The sequence below is a fragment of the Ornithodoros turicata genome, chromosome 2, assembly GCF_037126465.1.
Source record: "Ornithodoros turicata isolate Travis chromosome 2, ASM3712646v1, whole genome shotgun sequence".
Classification (NCBI taxonomy): domain Eukaryota; kingdom Metazoa; phylum Arthropoda; class Arachnida; order Ixodida; family Argasidae; genus Ornithodoros; species Ornithodoros turicata.
The window spans coordinates 150,127,060-150,142,134 of NC_088202.1; the positions used below are offsets into that span (position 1 = coordinate 150,127,060).

Genomic DNA, 15,075 nt, shown 5'->3' on the forward strand with positions numbered 1-15,075 from the left:
TGCCATCAAATTTAACCCAAACGCTATCCAATTTCATCCACATGCACACAACTGTATGGTAATGCAGAGAGAAGAGACAGAGCGCAGGCTAGCTCTGGTTTTCAACAGGATTCTGCATAATGCAGTTTGTCATGATCGAAATCTCTGTGCAAATACCAGTACTGTATTCTGGTCATTATGCGTCTTTCTATGACTACCAGTAATTTAAACGTTGTCGTAGGGTTATCCACGACCACTGTCGATTATTATGACGATCATTTCCATGACACATGTCATAATTCACCTTTCTGTGACTACCCCTGGCTCAAACGGTGTCATGTGCTTTTGACAACTCCTGGTCATCAGGACATTTTGTGACATGATAAGCAACAACTTTATTTTAGGATGATGAGTGGGGAGTGAGTAGTAATGTTTCTTCTCCCATTCGATGGTTCGGGTGATGTTCAGTAGTACGGAATGGACGTCTGACGACAAAGTCACTAAATAACGACTTTTAAGGCATTTACATCAGAAACATGGTGGGCAGATCCGGCCGCCAAAGTTTACTCGAGGAGTCCTTGTTCTCGCTTTTAAAGAAAAGCCCTGTCCTTTCTTCTCACCGCCGGATATACCTGATCTTGCGGTGCCTTATTGGCGTCGGCTTCAGGTTTCTCACTTCGAGCTCACATGGCCACTTGAATCTAGACTGGCAGAGCCATGTCGGTAACCCTTCGATTTACATTTCACAACCTTTACAGGAGTTTCATCGCCAGGGCGATGCTCTACCCCGACAGACAGTGTTCAGTTGTGTTCAGCAAAAGCAATTGCTTAGGCTCACTTACAAAGAGGTTGAACTACAAAGAAATAAGGGATGTAACATAAACCATAAGGAAAAGTTCACAGATTGTAAAGAAAGTGTTGTGTATAAAATTCCTCTGACCTGCGGAAAAATATACATTGGGCAGACTGCCAGGTGTGTCAACACAAGACTGTGTGAGCACAAGAATACAAAAAATCTAGAAAGTAGTTCCTTAGTAGAACCTTTAGAAACATGTAACAATTGTGCAGCCATATATGAGAAAACTCAGATTTTAAGGAAATGTAGGGGAGCGTTATCGTTTGAGGAAGCGAGGCAGATCAGGTTGTTCGCGTGGTGTTACATCCACAAAGCCAAAGTGACTGGACTGCTCATTTTACACGGCTCTGCAAAATGTTTATAGCCAACAAATTTTTCATGGCAAATGAAAGCAGCTCATCTTGTCTCATAGGAGCAGGTGCATATCCCTAGGCTTATCTAGGGAGAAGACATTTATTATTCATGTATGTGTTGTTAGCCGGTACATTAGAATTACAGTCGCCAACCGATTTTTCAGACTCCAAATATTCAGACTTTCCAATATTTAGGACAGAAGTTGTGGCCTTAACAGACACCCCGTTGAGCCAATGTATTCTGATGTCCGAAAATTCGGACAATTTTTCGCAGATACCGTTTGATTTTTCGTACATTTTCGCCTCAAAATTTTTGTTCTTCTTTCCTTTCGCCTTTGCCGACGACGTGCGCGCAGGAGGCACGTGATGGCAGAACTTACGCACCAGTGATGAGGTTATGCACACGTGCCTTAAGCACCCATAAGCAAGCTATTGTTGAAGACAGGAAGTGGAACCATGAAATAATGCCCTTCAAGTGTATTAAAGTATTATTATTGTATCAAGTATTAAAGATGACTACTTCCGGCCTCTGGACTATATTTCTAGTTTAGGCTGCCAAGGGGACGACAGACAAAGAAGGCGACACACAACAGAAATAGCTTACTCTCAACTGACAAATTTAATTCAGGCAACCTAAACTAGTAATGTTACACCAACTACCCCAACTTTGCACTTTGGCTCTGGACTATATTCGGGAGAAGACAGCAGAGCTTTGCAACGTGGCTCAATAGTGTCTCACAGTTGAGCAAATATAGGTAACTATGTATCGTGTTTGTAATCTTGTTCTCAGGCACATACTGGATAGATCCTAACGAGGGTGACCCTAAGGACGCAGTACAAGTGTACTGTGACATGACCAAGAGAGCGACTTGCATTCACCCATCACCTAACAAGGTACCGTTTCATATTCGTCATTCACAGCAAATGTGTAGAGAACCCAAGATCAACTGTAGATCTAAGCTCTGCCTATGGAAAATTGACAGTATTTATTTACACGAAATTAGCATTCTCATTAATTTCATATATTACGTGTGTGAGATTTCGTGCCACCACTTTTTTTAGCCTCATTGCCCACCAATAACATAGCCCAACCACAAAGTCGCAGAAAAGATTACTGTACCCGCTGCGTGAATATGAAGAAAGATGTACAGTCATGTCTCTATTATTCGGACACCTCGGGAGTCGTCCCTTTTCGTCCGGATAACGAATTTCCGGATAACTGGACCAAGCAAACCTCCGCGGAAACCCGAGAAATTTGTGATACCTCTTTATAGCTAAAGAAAAGGAAACAAGGGAAAGATCGTCACTTCAAAAGTTCACGCAAAGTGAGCTGCTTCAAATTAGTTGGCACGCGTGCGACAGAAATTCGGTCACAGCCACGGCGCTCGCTGAGTCACCCTGCTGTTCAAGGAAGGGCAATGTCTTAGAAAGTTGGTCCCGCACATGTCTTTGCCTTTTTGCAAATGTATTTGGCATAGGCCAAAAGACAAGCGAGGCTTTCGGAAGGCCTGGACATTGATGTTCACGTGTGGATTTCTTGCGCCCATTGGATACAGGGTACCTCTTTCGCTTATCATCAACCATCTCTACCAAAAGGGAGTGACCTCCGAAGAAGGGGGAGTCACACAGTACAGAATGCCCAGGTGATATGTGACCCTTTTCCGGAATAATGCGAACACAGTACATGCCAGACACTGAGGACGTTCATGCTTTTCCGGATAAACGAATCAGAATGACCTACGTCCTGGAAGACTGTTCTCCGTACTTGCTGTCCGGATACGGATAACGAATTCCGGATAACCGAGACAAAATCCAATGGTAGCAGGTTCGTTCTCGGTAATGTAGTCCGGGTAACGAGTTTTCCGGATATCTCAACTCCGGATAAGCGAGACATGACTGTAATACCATATTTCCAAACCTAGAGGCAGTACACATAAGCTAGACTTGGGTCCATTACAAACCTTGTGAATAAAACCACATTTATCATTTGTGAACTCGTTTAATACATTTGCAGAGTCTTATGTAACTCACTGCGAAGCTCATATCATGCACTATTTAGAAATACATATCCACTCAATTTAGGTACCTGGTAAAGCACACTACATCGGTCGAGGAAAGCACACCTGGTTCAGTGAGATGAATGGCGGCTTCCAGGTAAGAAAAGTGCTGACAGCCGTCTCAGTTACAAGACTCTACCTTATCTAGGCAGTATCTTATCTACCTTGATAAGGTACTGTTGAATTAGTTCAGGTACAGTAAAACCTCGATAATTCGACCCCATTAATTCAGAAATTCGGATTACGTACTCTCATAGTCCCGACAGATGCCTATATTAGTCTATGGTAAGGAACACTCGTTAATTCAGAAGCAGTCCTGTGCCCGAACAATCAAATGGACAAAGAAGGCACCTTCCTCTAGATTATACTAGTCATGTAATGATTGACAACTCCTATGCAGGCACAGGAGTACCCTACCATATGTCAGTCCATAGACCACGATAGGATGCCAACATTCAATTCTGGACAGGTTCTGGTTGCACATGGTTGTAAATGTCAAGGTCCACAATGCTCCCATGACTGCAACGTAACACCCGTAATCACCTGTCAGACGCTTTGGAAACAAAACGATTTTTGTTTCCGTGTGTCATTTTGTAACTTGTTTTGACCTCAGTAGTTCGTTTGATCCCATACCCTCACAGTAAAACACGTTGGTCTGAAACTTAGGCCATTCTAAAGCTGCTTGCTCCAGTGGAACATGTCACCGTTTTATCTGTGTGGCATATGTTGCACCAAAACCCTGTATCAAAATCAGTATCACCGTTACATGCTCATATGCTCTTAATGCATACTGTAGTTACAAATGCTTTATTAACTGACTAAAGTAAAGGTAACTTAGGCCATTCTAAAGCTGCTTGCTCCGGTGGAACATGTCACCATTTTATCTGCATGGCATATGTAGCGCCAAAACTCTGTATCAAAACCAGTATCACCGTTATATGCTCTTAATGCACACTGTAGCTACAAATGCTTTATCAACCAACTAAAATAAAAGTAACGTAGGCCGTCCTAAAGCTGCTTGCTCCACTGGAACATGTCACCGTTTTAAATGCGTGGGGTACGTAGCGCTGAAACTCTGAATCAAAATCAGTATCACTGTTATATGCTCTTAATGCATACTATAGTTACAAACGCTTTATTAACTGACTAAAATAAAAGTAACGTAGGCCGTTCTAAAGCTGCTTGCTCCACTGGAACATGTTTTCGTTTTATCTGTGTTGCGTATGTAGCACCAAAACTGTGTATCAAAATCAGCATCACCTTATATGCTATTAATGCATACTGCAGTTTCAAATGCTTTATGAACTGACTAAAATAGCAGTTGCAAAAGATTTTGTAACTGACTAAAGTAAAAGTACCTTAGCCCATTGTAAAGCATGTTGTTGCGATTCGGGTGTGTTGATGTCGGCGTGGTAGTGGACCAAAGGTGAGACACAGCAAGGGAAGCAGATACTGTACAAGTTTATTTTACAGTCACATGGTGCAGAGAGTTGGTCAGAGAGCATAATTTGTGTCCGAAAACTTCTGTACTACCCGTGCAGGGCTTTCCCATTGTACATCTAACCTGTTTTGCTTGGATCTTATCATCTACCTTAAACGTCCTAGCTTTTGCTGACTTGTCATAGTACGACTTTGCTTTCTCCTGAGCATTTTTCATGTTAGCTTCTACTGTTTCCCTAGCACTACACAGACAGTTAAGCAGATCCAGCACGTATTGCACTACTGTGGGATCCTCTCCTTGCCCTTCCCGTGATTCCTTTAACATGCGCAAAGGAGTATGTAGCGTGCGTCTGTATACCAGCTCGGCGGGACTAAAACCTGTAGTCTCGTGGGGAACAGAACGAAGAGCAAACATTGTGGCGAGGAGAGACAATTCCCAGTCCTTCTTGTGCTCGAAGCACAATGCTCGTAGACCTCTCTTCAGAACTGAATGCATTCTTTCTACACTGTTTGACTGAGGTTGGTGGACAGAACTGTGAATGATTTTCATCCCACACCTTTCCAGAAAAGTAGTGCGATTACTCGTAAACACGCTGCCGTTGTCACTCTATATTTCTGCGGGAAAGCCTACCCTAGCAAATATCGACAGAAGCGCATCAACTACCTGGGCTGAAGTTAGTTGCACCAGTGGGACCGCTTCCAAGAATTTTGTTGCCGGGCGTAACGCTGTCAAAATATACTGATGGCCTTGCTATGTTGCAGGTAACGGCCTGACAATATCGATCACTAGTCGGCGAAATGGCTCTGTGATTATCGGTACGAGGAACATCGGAGCCTTCTGTTTGTCCAACGGCTTACCCACCCGCTGGCATATGTCGCACGATTTCACCCAGTTTTCGACATCCTTCCAACGACCGGGCCAGTAATACTCGGCCGTTAAGCGAACCTTGGTTTTACGAACTCCTAGGCAACCTGACCACGTGCTACCGTGTGCTAAGTGTAAAATGTCCTCCCGGTACTTTTGCGGTACAACGAGTTGATCAAACACTCTACCGTTCCTGTCCTTAAACCTTCGATACAATAGGTCTGATTTTACATAGAACGAGATGTTCTTTTTAGGTACCCCTTCTTTGACATTATTGTGGAGGTTCATACACATGCGAAGTTTCGCTATTTTGCTCAGTTACGAGTGTGGCGTGGTCAACTTTCGCTAAAGTTTGGAAACTGCTTGACACTGGTGTCAAGAAGGTGCCATTATCGTCCAGATCGTCAGTACCAGAATTCGAGGTAACTCGTTACTGTAACTAAGTTTCTTTTTTTTGGTAACTTGTAACTTAACTCGGTACTTTTACGCCATGATAACTTTCAGAGGAACTCATTCCTTTTTCAGGTAACTTTACCAAAGTACGTCAAGTTCCTAGCCATTTTTTCATTGTCCTAGCCATTTTTTCAAAGTTTAGTTCCATTCCATTTTTCCAAAGGGTTCCATGAACGGGCACTTGTTCGCTGCCTCCTGTTGAAGGAAAAGTAGGACCGAAAGGTCGCGTCCCTTTCAGCGACCATCGTAATCCCTAAGACCGTGGCTTTCGGGCGCATCCTTGTTCACCTCTAGCTTCGAGCGTAGTTTAACTCTGCCAAATTTGTGGCACTGTCGAACACTATGATGTCATTTGTTCACAAACAGGGAGAGGTCTATTGTTGGATATAAATGAAGATGATCTAAGCGTGGTGTATTCCTCCGCAGGTAACTCAAGGCCTAACTCAAGTGCTCACACACGCTGTACCTGCACAATGCTATTTCATGTCCGAAGTAACTTGGAAGTACCTCGTTCTTTTTTTAGGTAGCTCAGTAACTGCGAGTTACATTTCAGTCTGAAGAACTTCGTTATTAAGTTAGTTACATTTTTCACACGGTAACTTAACTCGTAACGAGTTCTTTTTGATGGGTATCTTCTCAATCTATGGTCAGTACTACCCATGCCCGACACAGGTGTGTTATCGTACGCGTCAGAGTCACTTTCTTTGCTATCGTCCTCCTCATTCTCTCCCAATTCGCCTGATGCTACAGTATCTCTAGCGAGCCCACTGACTTTCTCCCCGTGGTCATAGGTCACTTGCGCAGCAAGCTCACGCGCCTTCGAGCGTGTTAGTGCTTGTACAATGTCTACTGAATAGCACTGTCCCTTTTCCCGCAGCAGCTGATCCGATTTATTGGAGAACAGGTACGGATAGTGCAACAGAAGATTCGCAGACACCACCGCCTCTGTCTCCAGTGTGCCGAAAGGTCCCTCGATAGACACTCGAGCTACACGAAGACATACACTATTTTCCTCGACTACTTGTTTAACCCAGGCACAGTCACCCGGGAGCTCTGTGGGGCGAACATACGAAGGGTGTACTGCGTCCATTGTCGCTGCCGAATCACGAAGTGCCCTACAGTCCTTTCCATTTATTTTGAGATTTTTCATGTACGGCTCGAGCAGCTTCATGTTATACTCACTTTCACTAATGTAGGAAAACACCACCTTTTTCTTGTATTGTGCCGCAAAGTGACCTGATCCTTTACAGTTGTAGCAAACCTTCGGTTTTCTTGTCTCAAATACCGTGGCGTTCTCCCGCTTTGGTTTCCCTACGCTTTCCTTTTCCTTGGTTGTCGCGTCGTCCGCTAATCCCTCTTTGTTTGGCGCCCATCGTGGTTCTTCTCTACTTCACTCTGCCCTTTTGAGGAATCTTGCCCGATTCTCTCTACTGCTTTTGGGTCGACCTTTCAGACCTTTCCGTGTCACAAACTCTTCTGCCAATTCGGCTGCTTTTTGTATATTGGATTTGTCTAACCTGTCTGGATCCAAAATTTGGTGAGTTCGGAAATGCATTGGTAAAACTGTTCTGATGCGACACACCCAATAACTTTGGCGTGATCACCGTACACTTCTGCGCTTTTCAGACACTCAACTAAATTGGCTTTCAAGTTGTATGCAAATTCAGGGTACGATTCGTTTGCCTTTTTTGGTCTTCACCTTATCATGGCTCTCCGCGTCCTCCTTGCTCAGTCTGGCAATTACACCGGCTGCCTCACAAGGGAGTAGTGTCAACAACTTTTGTGACCATGATTCTCTCGAAAATCCGACTTTCTCGCATGTCTGTTCGAAATTTACGAGAAAAAGACCTATGTCTTCTACAATCTTAAAAGGCTGCATGAGATCTTTCATTTTGAAAGTTTCGATTCCTTTCTCATTAGGTGGGACGGAAGCACGACTGGAACGTTCAGCCTCAAGTCACTTTAGCCCTATCTCTAGCTTCTTCACTTCCAGTTCATGTGTCCTCTGTTTTTCCTCATGCTCAGCCCTTTGTCTCTCTTCCCTTTTGTTTTTCTCTGTCTTACGCTTTTCAAGAATCAGTTCCCAGCATTCTGTTAGCTCACTATCGTTTGCATCTGTGTCACAAATGAGCTCTATGATATGCGGCTTTCTTTTCGCCTTCCGTACGCTTATCCCCAATTCCTCACACATAACCAACAGATCTGGCACGTGCAACTTGTTTAGATCCATGACGCTCAATTGGTGTCGGCTACTCTCTGTACCAGAAGTCATGATCCCTTTTGTAACAGGATGGATTACAGAAGAGTAAGCAAAAAGGCATGTTACCTTAGTATTCATACCAATGAAGTTATGAATACTCTTTTTATGCCTTTAATCCCTTCCATCTGTGTCTCCCTTCACTCACTTTGTACCTGTTCGGGGATATCTTTGTTGGTAAACCTCTATTGCTAGTTTGAGCTGGCCCTGTGTTGTTGTGTGTTCCTTGACTGTTTTCACAATGTACAGCATATTTGAGAACTGGATAAGTCATATAAGCTGTCGGTTTGTGTGTTCCAAGCTCCTTAGAAACCAGAACTTTGTTGCTATAATCTTTGGTGTTTAATACATCTGTTATACACACATTATGTAACTCACGCGTTATACATGAAAAAGGCTGAAAAAAATAGGCAGTGTGGGCTATACATGGATACATTTCTGCATAGGACCACCAGTTACCTCTAATAACTAGGGGTGTGCGAATATTCGAATTCTCGAATCGAATCGAATATCAAACGCTCGAACTATTCGATTCGCGAATCGAATATCCAGTATTCGATTTTTCGAATATTCGACTATTCCACGAATATGAACGACACAACCCGAAAGTGGGCTTCACCTGATGCTTCCGTGGATGAGGTGAAGCCTCCTTTACGAAATTGCCCTTGCTGCAGAACCAACACAGGCTGGACGGTGTTTAGTTTAAGATAACGTTATCCAAAGTTAGTTTTGTAGACATTTTATGTGGAAGGGGCGGCGCCCCTCCCACATGCAGTTTAGCAGTGCCGATGAGGGACTTTGATTTGATGTCTGCAAGGTTGCCTTTAAAAGGTTAGGACTCTTGAATAATGACTACAGCCCACAAACAAGAAGGGTGTCTTAAAGATGTCCTTTACATCTAAAATTTCAGTAGTGGAACTTCCTAGGACGAGTGCAAAGAAACTAAAGGGTGTTCATGGCAAAACTGAGGCAGGCTGCCAATTCGTTTGTTTCACAAATGGCCTGTGGTTGTCTGAAACAATTACAGCCTCATCCGTATAACATGCTACTGCCTGACATAAAATTTTGAAATGAAGGTAACCACTCCAGTAAGTGTAGGCTCACGTGAAAAGCAGGAAGCACTCTCATGTAAAATTAAAGAGTAGGGGCTTTAAACAGAAGAATTGCATGTCTCTCTCGTGACAGTTAATGCCAGAAAAATTACACTAAAGCCATGGGCTACAAAATGGAAACTTTTAGTGCGAAAGTCACATATTGCAAATTTTGCACAAATATTCGATATTCGATTCGGTATTCGGAATTTTTCCCCCATTCGATTCGATATTCGATTCGCCTTGAAATATTCGGATTCGCACACCCCTACTAATAACACTTAGGGTGATGACACCGGTGTTCCCAAGGGTATGCAACTGAATTCCCAACAAAAGGTGACATAGATCAGGGCATAATTGTACGTATAGCTGTGTTTAGTGTATGGCTGCTAGAGCACTGCACGGTCCGCATTCTTAGGCCCAGGCCCAGTTGTGGTGTTTGTTTTATTTAACTGCACGACCACTCCATACCTGGTCCGGCTCAAACCAAGAGAATTTCTAAGTTTCCTGGTCCAGGCCCGGCCCGAGAAATTTCTAGGCTACTCCGCCCAGCCCAGCCCAGTGTAGTGGACTGTAAATGTTGACCGTAGGTAACTAACAGTGGGGTAGTACAGGCTTGAGCCTGACCTAGGTTTGGACTCGGTTGGGGTCCATAATGGTCAAACATGAACCCGCACAAAGTAGGGTTTACCTGGGCCAGGATTTTGGGTAAGCCCGTTTCCAACTTTGGCATGGGGTTTTGCCACCACGACCACCGGGTAAGCCCGTGCAGTGCTCTAATTGCTGCCAATTGTGCTGCAGGAGACGATGCAAAAGTGTGTATGGTGTGTTTTCTGCTTCAATTATTGAATTTCTAACACTAATGCTGCTTGTTTGAGTCTTACACTAATGCTGCATGCGACACGAGCAATCTGTATGGTGCGTGTTATACACTGGAAATTATGGTAGGTGCTTGCTACCAGATATTGTAAAAGTCAGCTTTCTATTTCAAGTCACATGATATTGTCATACCCCACTCGTCGCACAGGTAACAGAGAAGTTGTTCACATTGTAATGAAACTGAAAAGTGGATTTTGTGCATCTATTAAGGCTCAAGTTCATGCAAGGATGCATGTGAGCCATTAATGCCACAGCCATTAAGTTGAATCTTGTCGTGTGTATTTCTAATGTTTAAATAAATTGCATAGTCATCAGCAAACATTGAAACCCCAATCATCATCATCAAAGTTGTTGTTGAAACCCTAACTGATAGTCTCATAAATATAAAAAGCAGTGACGGAAGGTATACCAAGACAGAAACAGATTCTTACCCAGTCAGTTTGTCATTTTGCAGATTCCAGCTTGACAAGTAATTTTTGTTTGGAGTCTCTTGAAAGGTCCAAAGATATAACATCTATTTTGCCATTCAGATTTAAAACTCTAGACAGGTTATGTACTGTATTAAGTATGTATATAGAGCGAGGAATTATATTTGACTAGTCATTCCTTTCAGTTCACCTACAAAATAGATCGTGTCCAGCTGACCTTTCTGCAAATGCTGAGCACAGAAGCTGTTCAAAATATCACCTACCTTTGTCGCAACTCTGTGGCCTTCTTCGATGCTGCCAAGAAGCTTCACAAGAGGGCTCTCAAAATGATGTCCTATAATGACCTGGAGTTGACTGCCTCCCAGGATGAGACCAACCCGGCCTTCACCTATAGTGCGATCCATGATGATTGTCAAGTAAGACAGCTTTCTACTGCAATTTGTGTGGACCCAGCTAACAAAAAGTAAAAAGCACTGCAGAATTTGGACGACTTTTATAATAGCAAATGCAATTTTGTGACCTGTGTGTATTGTGATAGAGGATGTCTCACTGAACGATCAACTCTGGGCCCAGTGATAACATTTCCTTGTAAGATCAGTCCGGATAAGCTCTGACATATTTAATTGTATGTTTGTTAGTATGTTTGTTGATGACATACTGTGTGCTCATCCGTCAGGTATGCCGGAGTATATTTTCACACTAATCATTCCAGGGCATTGTAAATATGGTTGAACAATTGAAATTATCATTGTTGTGTGACCTTGATAGCATTAACGTGAAGATTCTCAAGAATACAAAGTTAATCACCGCAGAATTCTTATCTGTGATATTTTTCCAGTCACTCAATTTAGGCATAATCCCACGTGACTGGTGCCTGGCCAAGATTGTTGCTATCTTTAAGAAAGGTCTCTTCTAGCTCTTAAACTACTAGTTTATTTCCTACACAGGTGTGCCCTGCCAATTACTTGAACATGTTATCTTCTCAGGTTTATCTTTACATATAAAATCTAACCACTTTTCCTATAATTACTTGCATTGCTTTCGTAAGATATTTTGCCGCAACATGCAGCTTTCCTATTTTGTTCATGACTTACAACACAACTTGTATTGCTAGAAAGAAACCAATGCTATTTTTCTAGATATCCTTAAAGCTTTGGAATCTATTTGTCATACATACAAGCTGTCCTACCTTCATCTCGATCTTAATGTACTTGCCTGGTTTGCAAGTTATCTGAGTGGGCACCTACGACCAACACTAATCAATGACTCCATTTCTCTTCTCTTACCTGTGAACTCTGGTGTCCCCCAGGGATCTGTCATAGGCTCTTTCCTCTTTGATTTTTATAAATGACATGTCATATTCTGTCAACAGTTTGACTATTTGCTAACAACTCTCTTATTTTTTGCACCATCATCTCTAACATTCTGAACAGTGTAACAGTGATTGCTTGCTCTCCGGCATGATCTCATCAACTCCTGGTGTTCTCACTCAATGTCTCCAGTACGCTACAGTCCAGTTACATTATCACAGTCAAAATAGCACTTGAGTTATAGGTTCCTCTCCTATTGCGCAATCTAGCACCTATGAGTACATTTTTACTCAACGTCTAAAACACATAGGCGTCGTAACAGCTAAAAAAAGCTAAAAAAACACAGACAGTTTACAGACAGACGTTTTGTAACTTACGCAAGTTCCATCATCAGAAAAGAGCACCACAACCACCAACCAAGGCTATTTATGAACCAGGGGGCCGTAGCTGTCTGGCAGAGGACCTGGATGTTTAAATTTAAAATGTACTCTAGTTTTACTCCACTCATTATGGCTGTGGCTTTCAAGTTCGAATAAAAAACGAATCGAATATTGATAACTACCAAATTCCTTGCGAACAGTCATTGCTTCTTTCTGTGCAAAAAACACTAGATGTTCAACTTGGTCTGGTGACACGTCAGTGGGACAACTTTTAACCACGTTACTGCAAACAGTTGTTTCATGTCCCTGGTACAAAAATATGTATTTGAACTGCTTTTCCGTGGCATGGGCACTTCTGTTGCCAAATTGTTTGCCACAAAAGGAAGGATTGTTTAGAGCCAGCCAGGTATGATGTCTGTCTGTTCACAGCTGGTGCAACGTAGTGAATGCATGATTTCTTTAAAGCTGCGGCAAGAACAGAATTCCACATTTAACCTATATTCGAGATCTTATCATCGAGTGTGAGATGAGAATACAACATGGTCTTTTAAAGCCAAAATTCTTCTATTTAGTATTCATAGCTGACTACACTTAGTTAGGCGAAACATCCATGTGATACTCCATCCTTGATGAGATACAATGAAAAACTCTGCATTACTAGAAAATGAAAACAGCAAAAAACTTCCTTCGGAATATGCCAAAGAACAAACTCCAAAAACCATGAACATCAGTTATGGATGAACAGTCGACTATCGAGTTGACAGTTCATCCATAACTGGTGTTCAGGGTTTTTGGAGTTTGTTCCTTGGCATATTCCGATGGGAGTCTTTCGCTGTTTTCATTTTCTAGTAATGCAGAGTTTTTCATTGTATCTCATCAAGGATGGAGTATCACATGGATGCTTCACCTAACTCTTGCATTGTGTAAAAAGAGACACCGTTCCTTGTTGACATGATAGGAAACATGGCAGCCACACATCAGGGAATGCCTTTCTTGCTGAGCTCTTCGGCTGCTGGAACCCTGAAATGTTGAGTTTTGTGGATTAATCTGAGCTGCTTGAAATTCTACCGTTTTTTTTTTGTTTGTTTGTTTCAATCAAAAGAGCTTTATCAACAACACAAACAGTTCAGTTGACCCTTGCAAGAGACATGTCGCCTGTGTCGTAATACAGAATGGGAACCTGCTGTTTTGTTTGGCATTGTGGTCATTGCAAGCGACACAGAGAGCACTTTCCCTGCTACATGCAGTTAAAACTTGGCAGTTTTTACTTTACAAAAATAGAGGGCCAGCAAAAAAGCCCTCCAGAAATGATATTGGGCTTTAAATGGTCCAATGCTAGAGGACGCTACAGAGGACATCAGCTGTGGTTCTTTCCAACTGTAGGTTTCTCAAGCATCTGTTTCAAACACTTCAAAAGCAAGACAATTTCTTGCCAGAATGCCTCACTCCAAGAAAAGGCTGGAGTGTCTGAATCCCTTTTTAAATGTGGCACAAAATGGCTCGTTGTTGTTTTGCCACCCAGGTTTTCTGTGCTTTTGTTGTTGCCTCTCTTTATCAGGATAATCAGTTTTGTTGGCAGGAAAGACCTTGTTAGTTCAATGCCTTCTGTAGAATGAGCATCATAAAGCATTTGTACTTACCTAGAAATTCCATTGCTTGTACTGTGCAGACTCGACAGAACATCTGGAGATCGAGTGTCCTGCAGTACAAATCCCAGAAGCCACAGAGGTTGCCCATCGTGGATGTTGCACCAAGAGACATTGGCTCCAAAAACCAAGAATTTGGATTAGAAATTGGAAGAGCATGCTTCTCTTGACTTTGAACAATTAATACACAGTACCATGTTCATGTTTTACTTTGTTGTGTTTCTCACCTTGCGTGTGCTGGCATGGTTTTTATTTGTATTAATACAGTTGCCAAATGATATTCCAGTCTTGCTGGAACAATGGAATATATTGAGCAGTCAAAACTTTTAGTCAGATCTTTTTGCAAAAGCTTTATTGACATAGTTAAAGTGGCTTGGAAAAGCTGAAAACGTGGGTGTCTTAAACATCAATGTCTGTTGTGCTTTTCCAATCGTTGCTCAGGTTAAACAATTAGACAAGATTGATCCCAAATCTGTACAAAAACTTTAGCAAACTGAGTAATGATGAAAAAGGTCACAAATTTTAGACATGGAAATATGTCAGTTTTATAGGGCTTCAGACGGCGCCAATGTTATCAGAAAAATAAAAAAAGTCTCAGTACTTGAACATCAAAAGATCATTGACATCTGCATATAACAGGGAGTTCTCACAGTGTCCAAGTGTCCAAAAAATATATGGTGCTGCAACATTGTTACAAGAGGAGCCAGGTGCAGACAGAATACAGTGTCTCTTCTTTTACGGAAAGTGACCACTCCGGTGCTTCGAACAGCCAAGAAGGTCATGCTATGAGCCAGCCTACGCTACTTTGACACTAGAAATGTTGCGAGTCATTCTTGAATCTCAATGTTGAGTGAGTGATTGTAGTGCTAATCAGTGATCTCCTGTGCATGCTACACATCAGCTCCACTGCTTGCTCTCAACTAAACATGTGTGTACAATCTGCCACAACAAAAAAAATTTGTGAAGGGACTTGGCCTTTGAAGTGTCGGTTTCTGAGAATAAATTTCAAATGAACCTCATTCTCTGAGTGTTCTCCCACAGTACATTTCCAAGACCATTTCCCCCAAATATTGCCATCTGG

At 42.4% G+C, this 15,075-nt stretch overlaps 1 protein-coding gene across 4 annotated transcripts in view; it reads left to right on the forward strand.

The window, feature by feature from the left end:
• LOC135386394 (collagen alpha-1(I) chain-like) overlaps positions 1–14,194 on the forward strand; it is a 127,956-nt gene extending 113,762 nt beyond the window's left edge. For all 4 annotated transcript variants that reach the window (XM_064616308.1, XM_064616309.1, XM_064616310.1 and 1 more), the window contains 4 exons: positions 1,979–2,082; positions 3,271–3,342; positions 10,844–11,074; positions 14,018–14,194. In XM_064616308.1, coding sequence (XP_064472378.1) covers positions 1,979–2,082; positions 3,271–3,342; positions 10,844–11,074; positions 14,018–14,164 — 554 coding nt within the window. In that variant the 3' untranslated portion in view covers positions 14,165–14,194. The remainder of the gene's footprint in view (positions 1–1,978; positions 2,083–3,270; positions 3,343–10,843; positions 11,075–14,017) is intronic.
• The last annotated feature ends 881 nt before the right edge of the window (positions 14,195–15,075 follow it).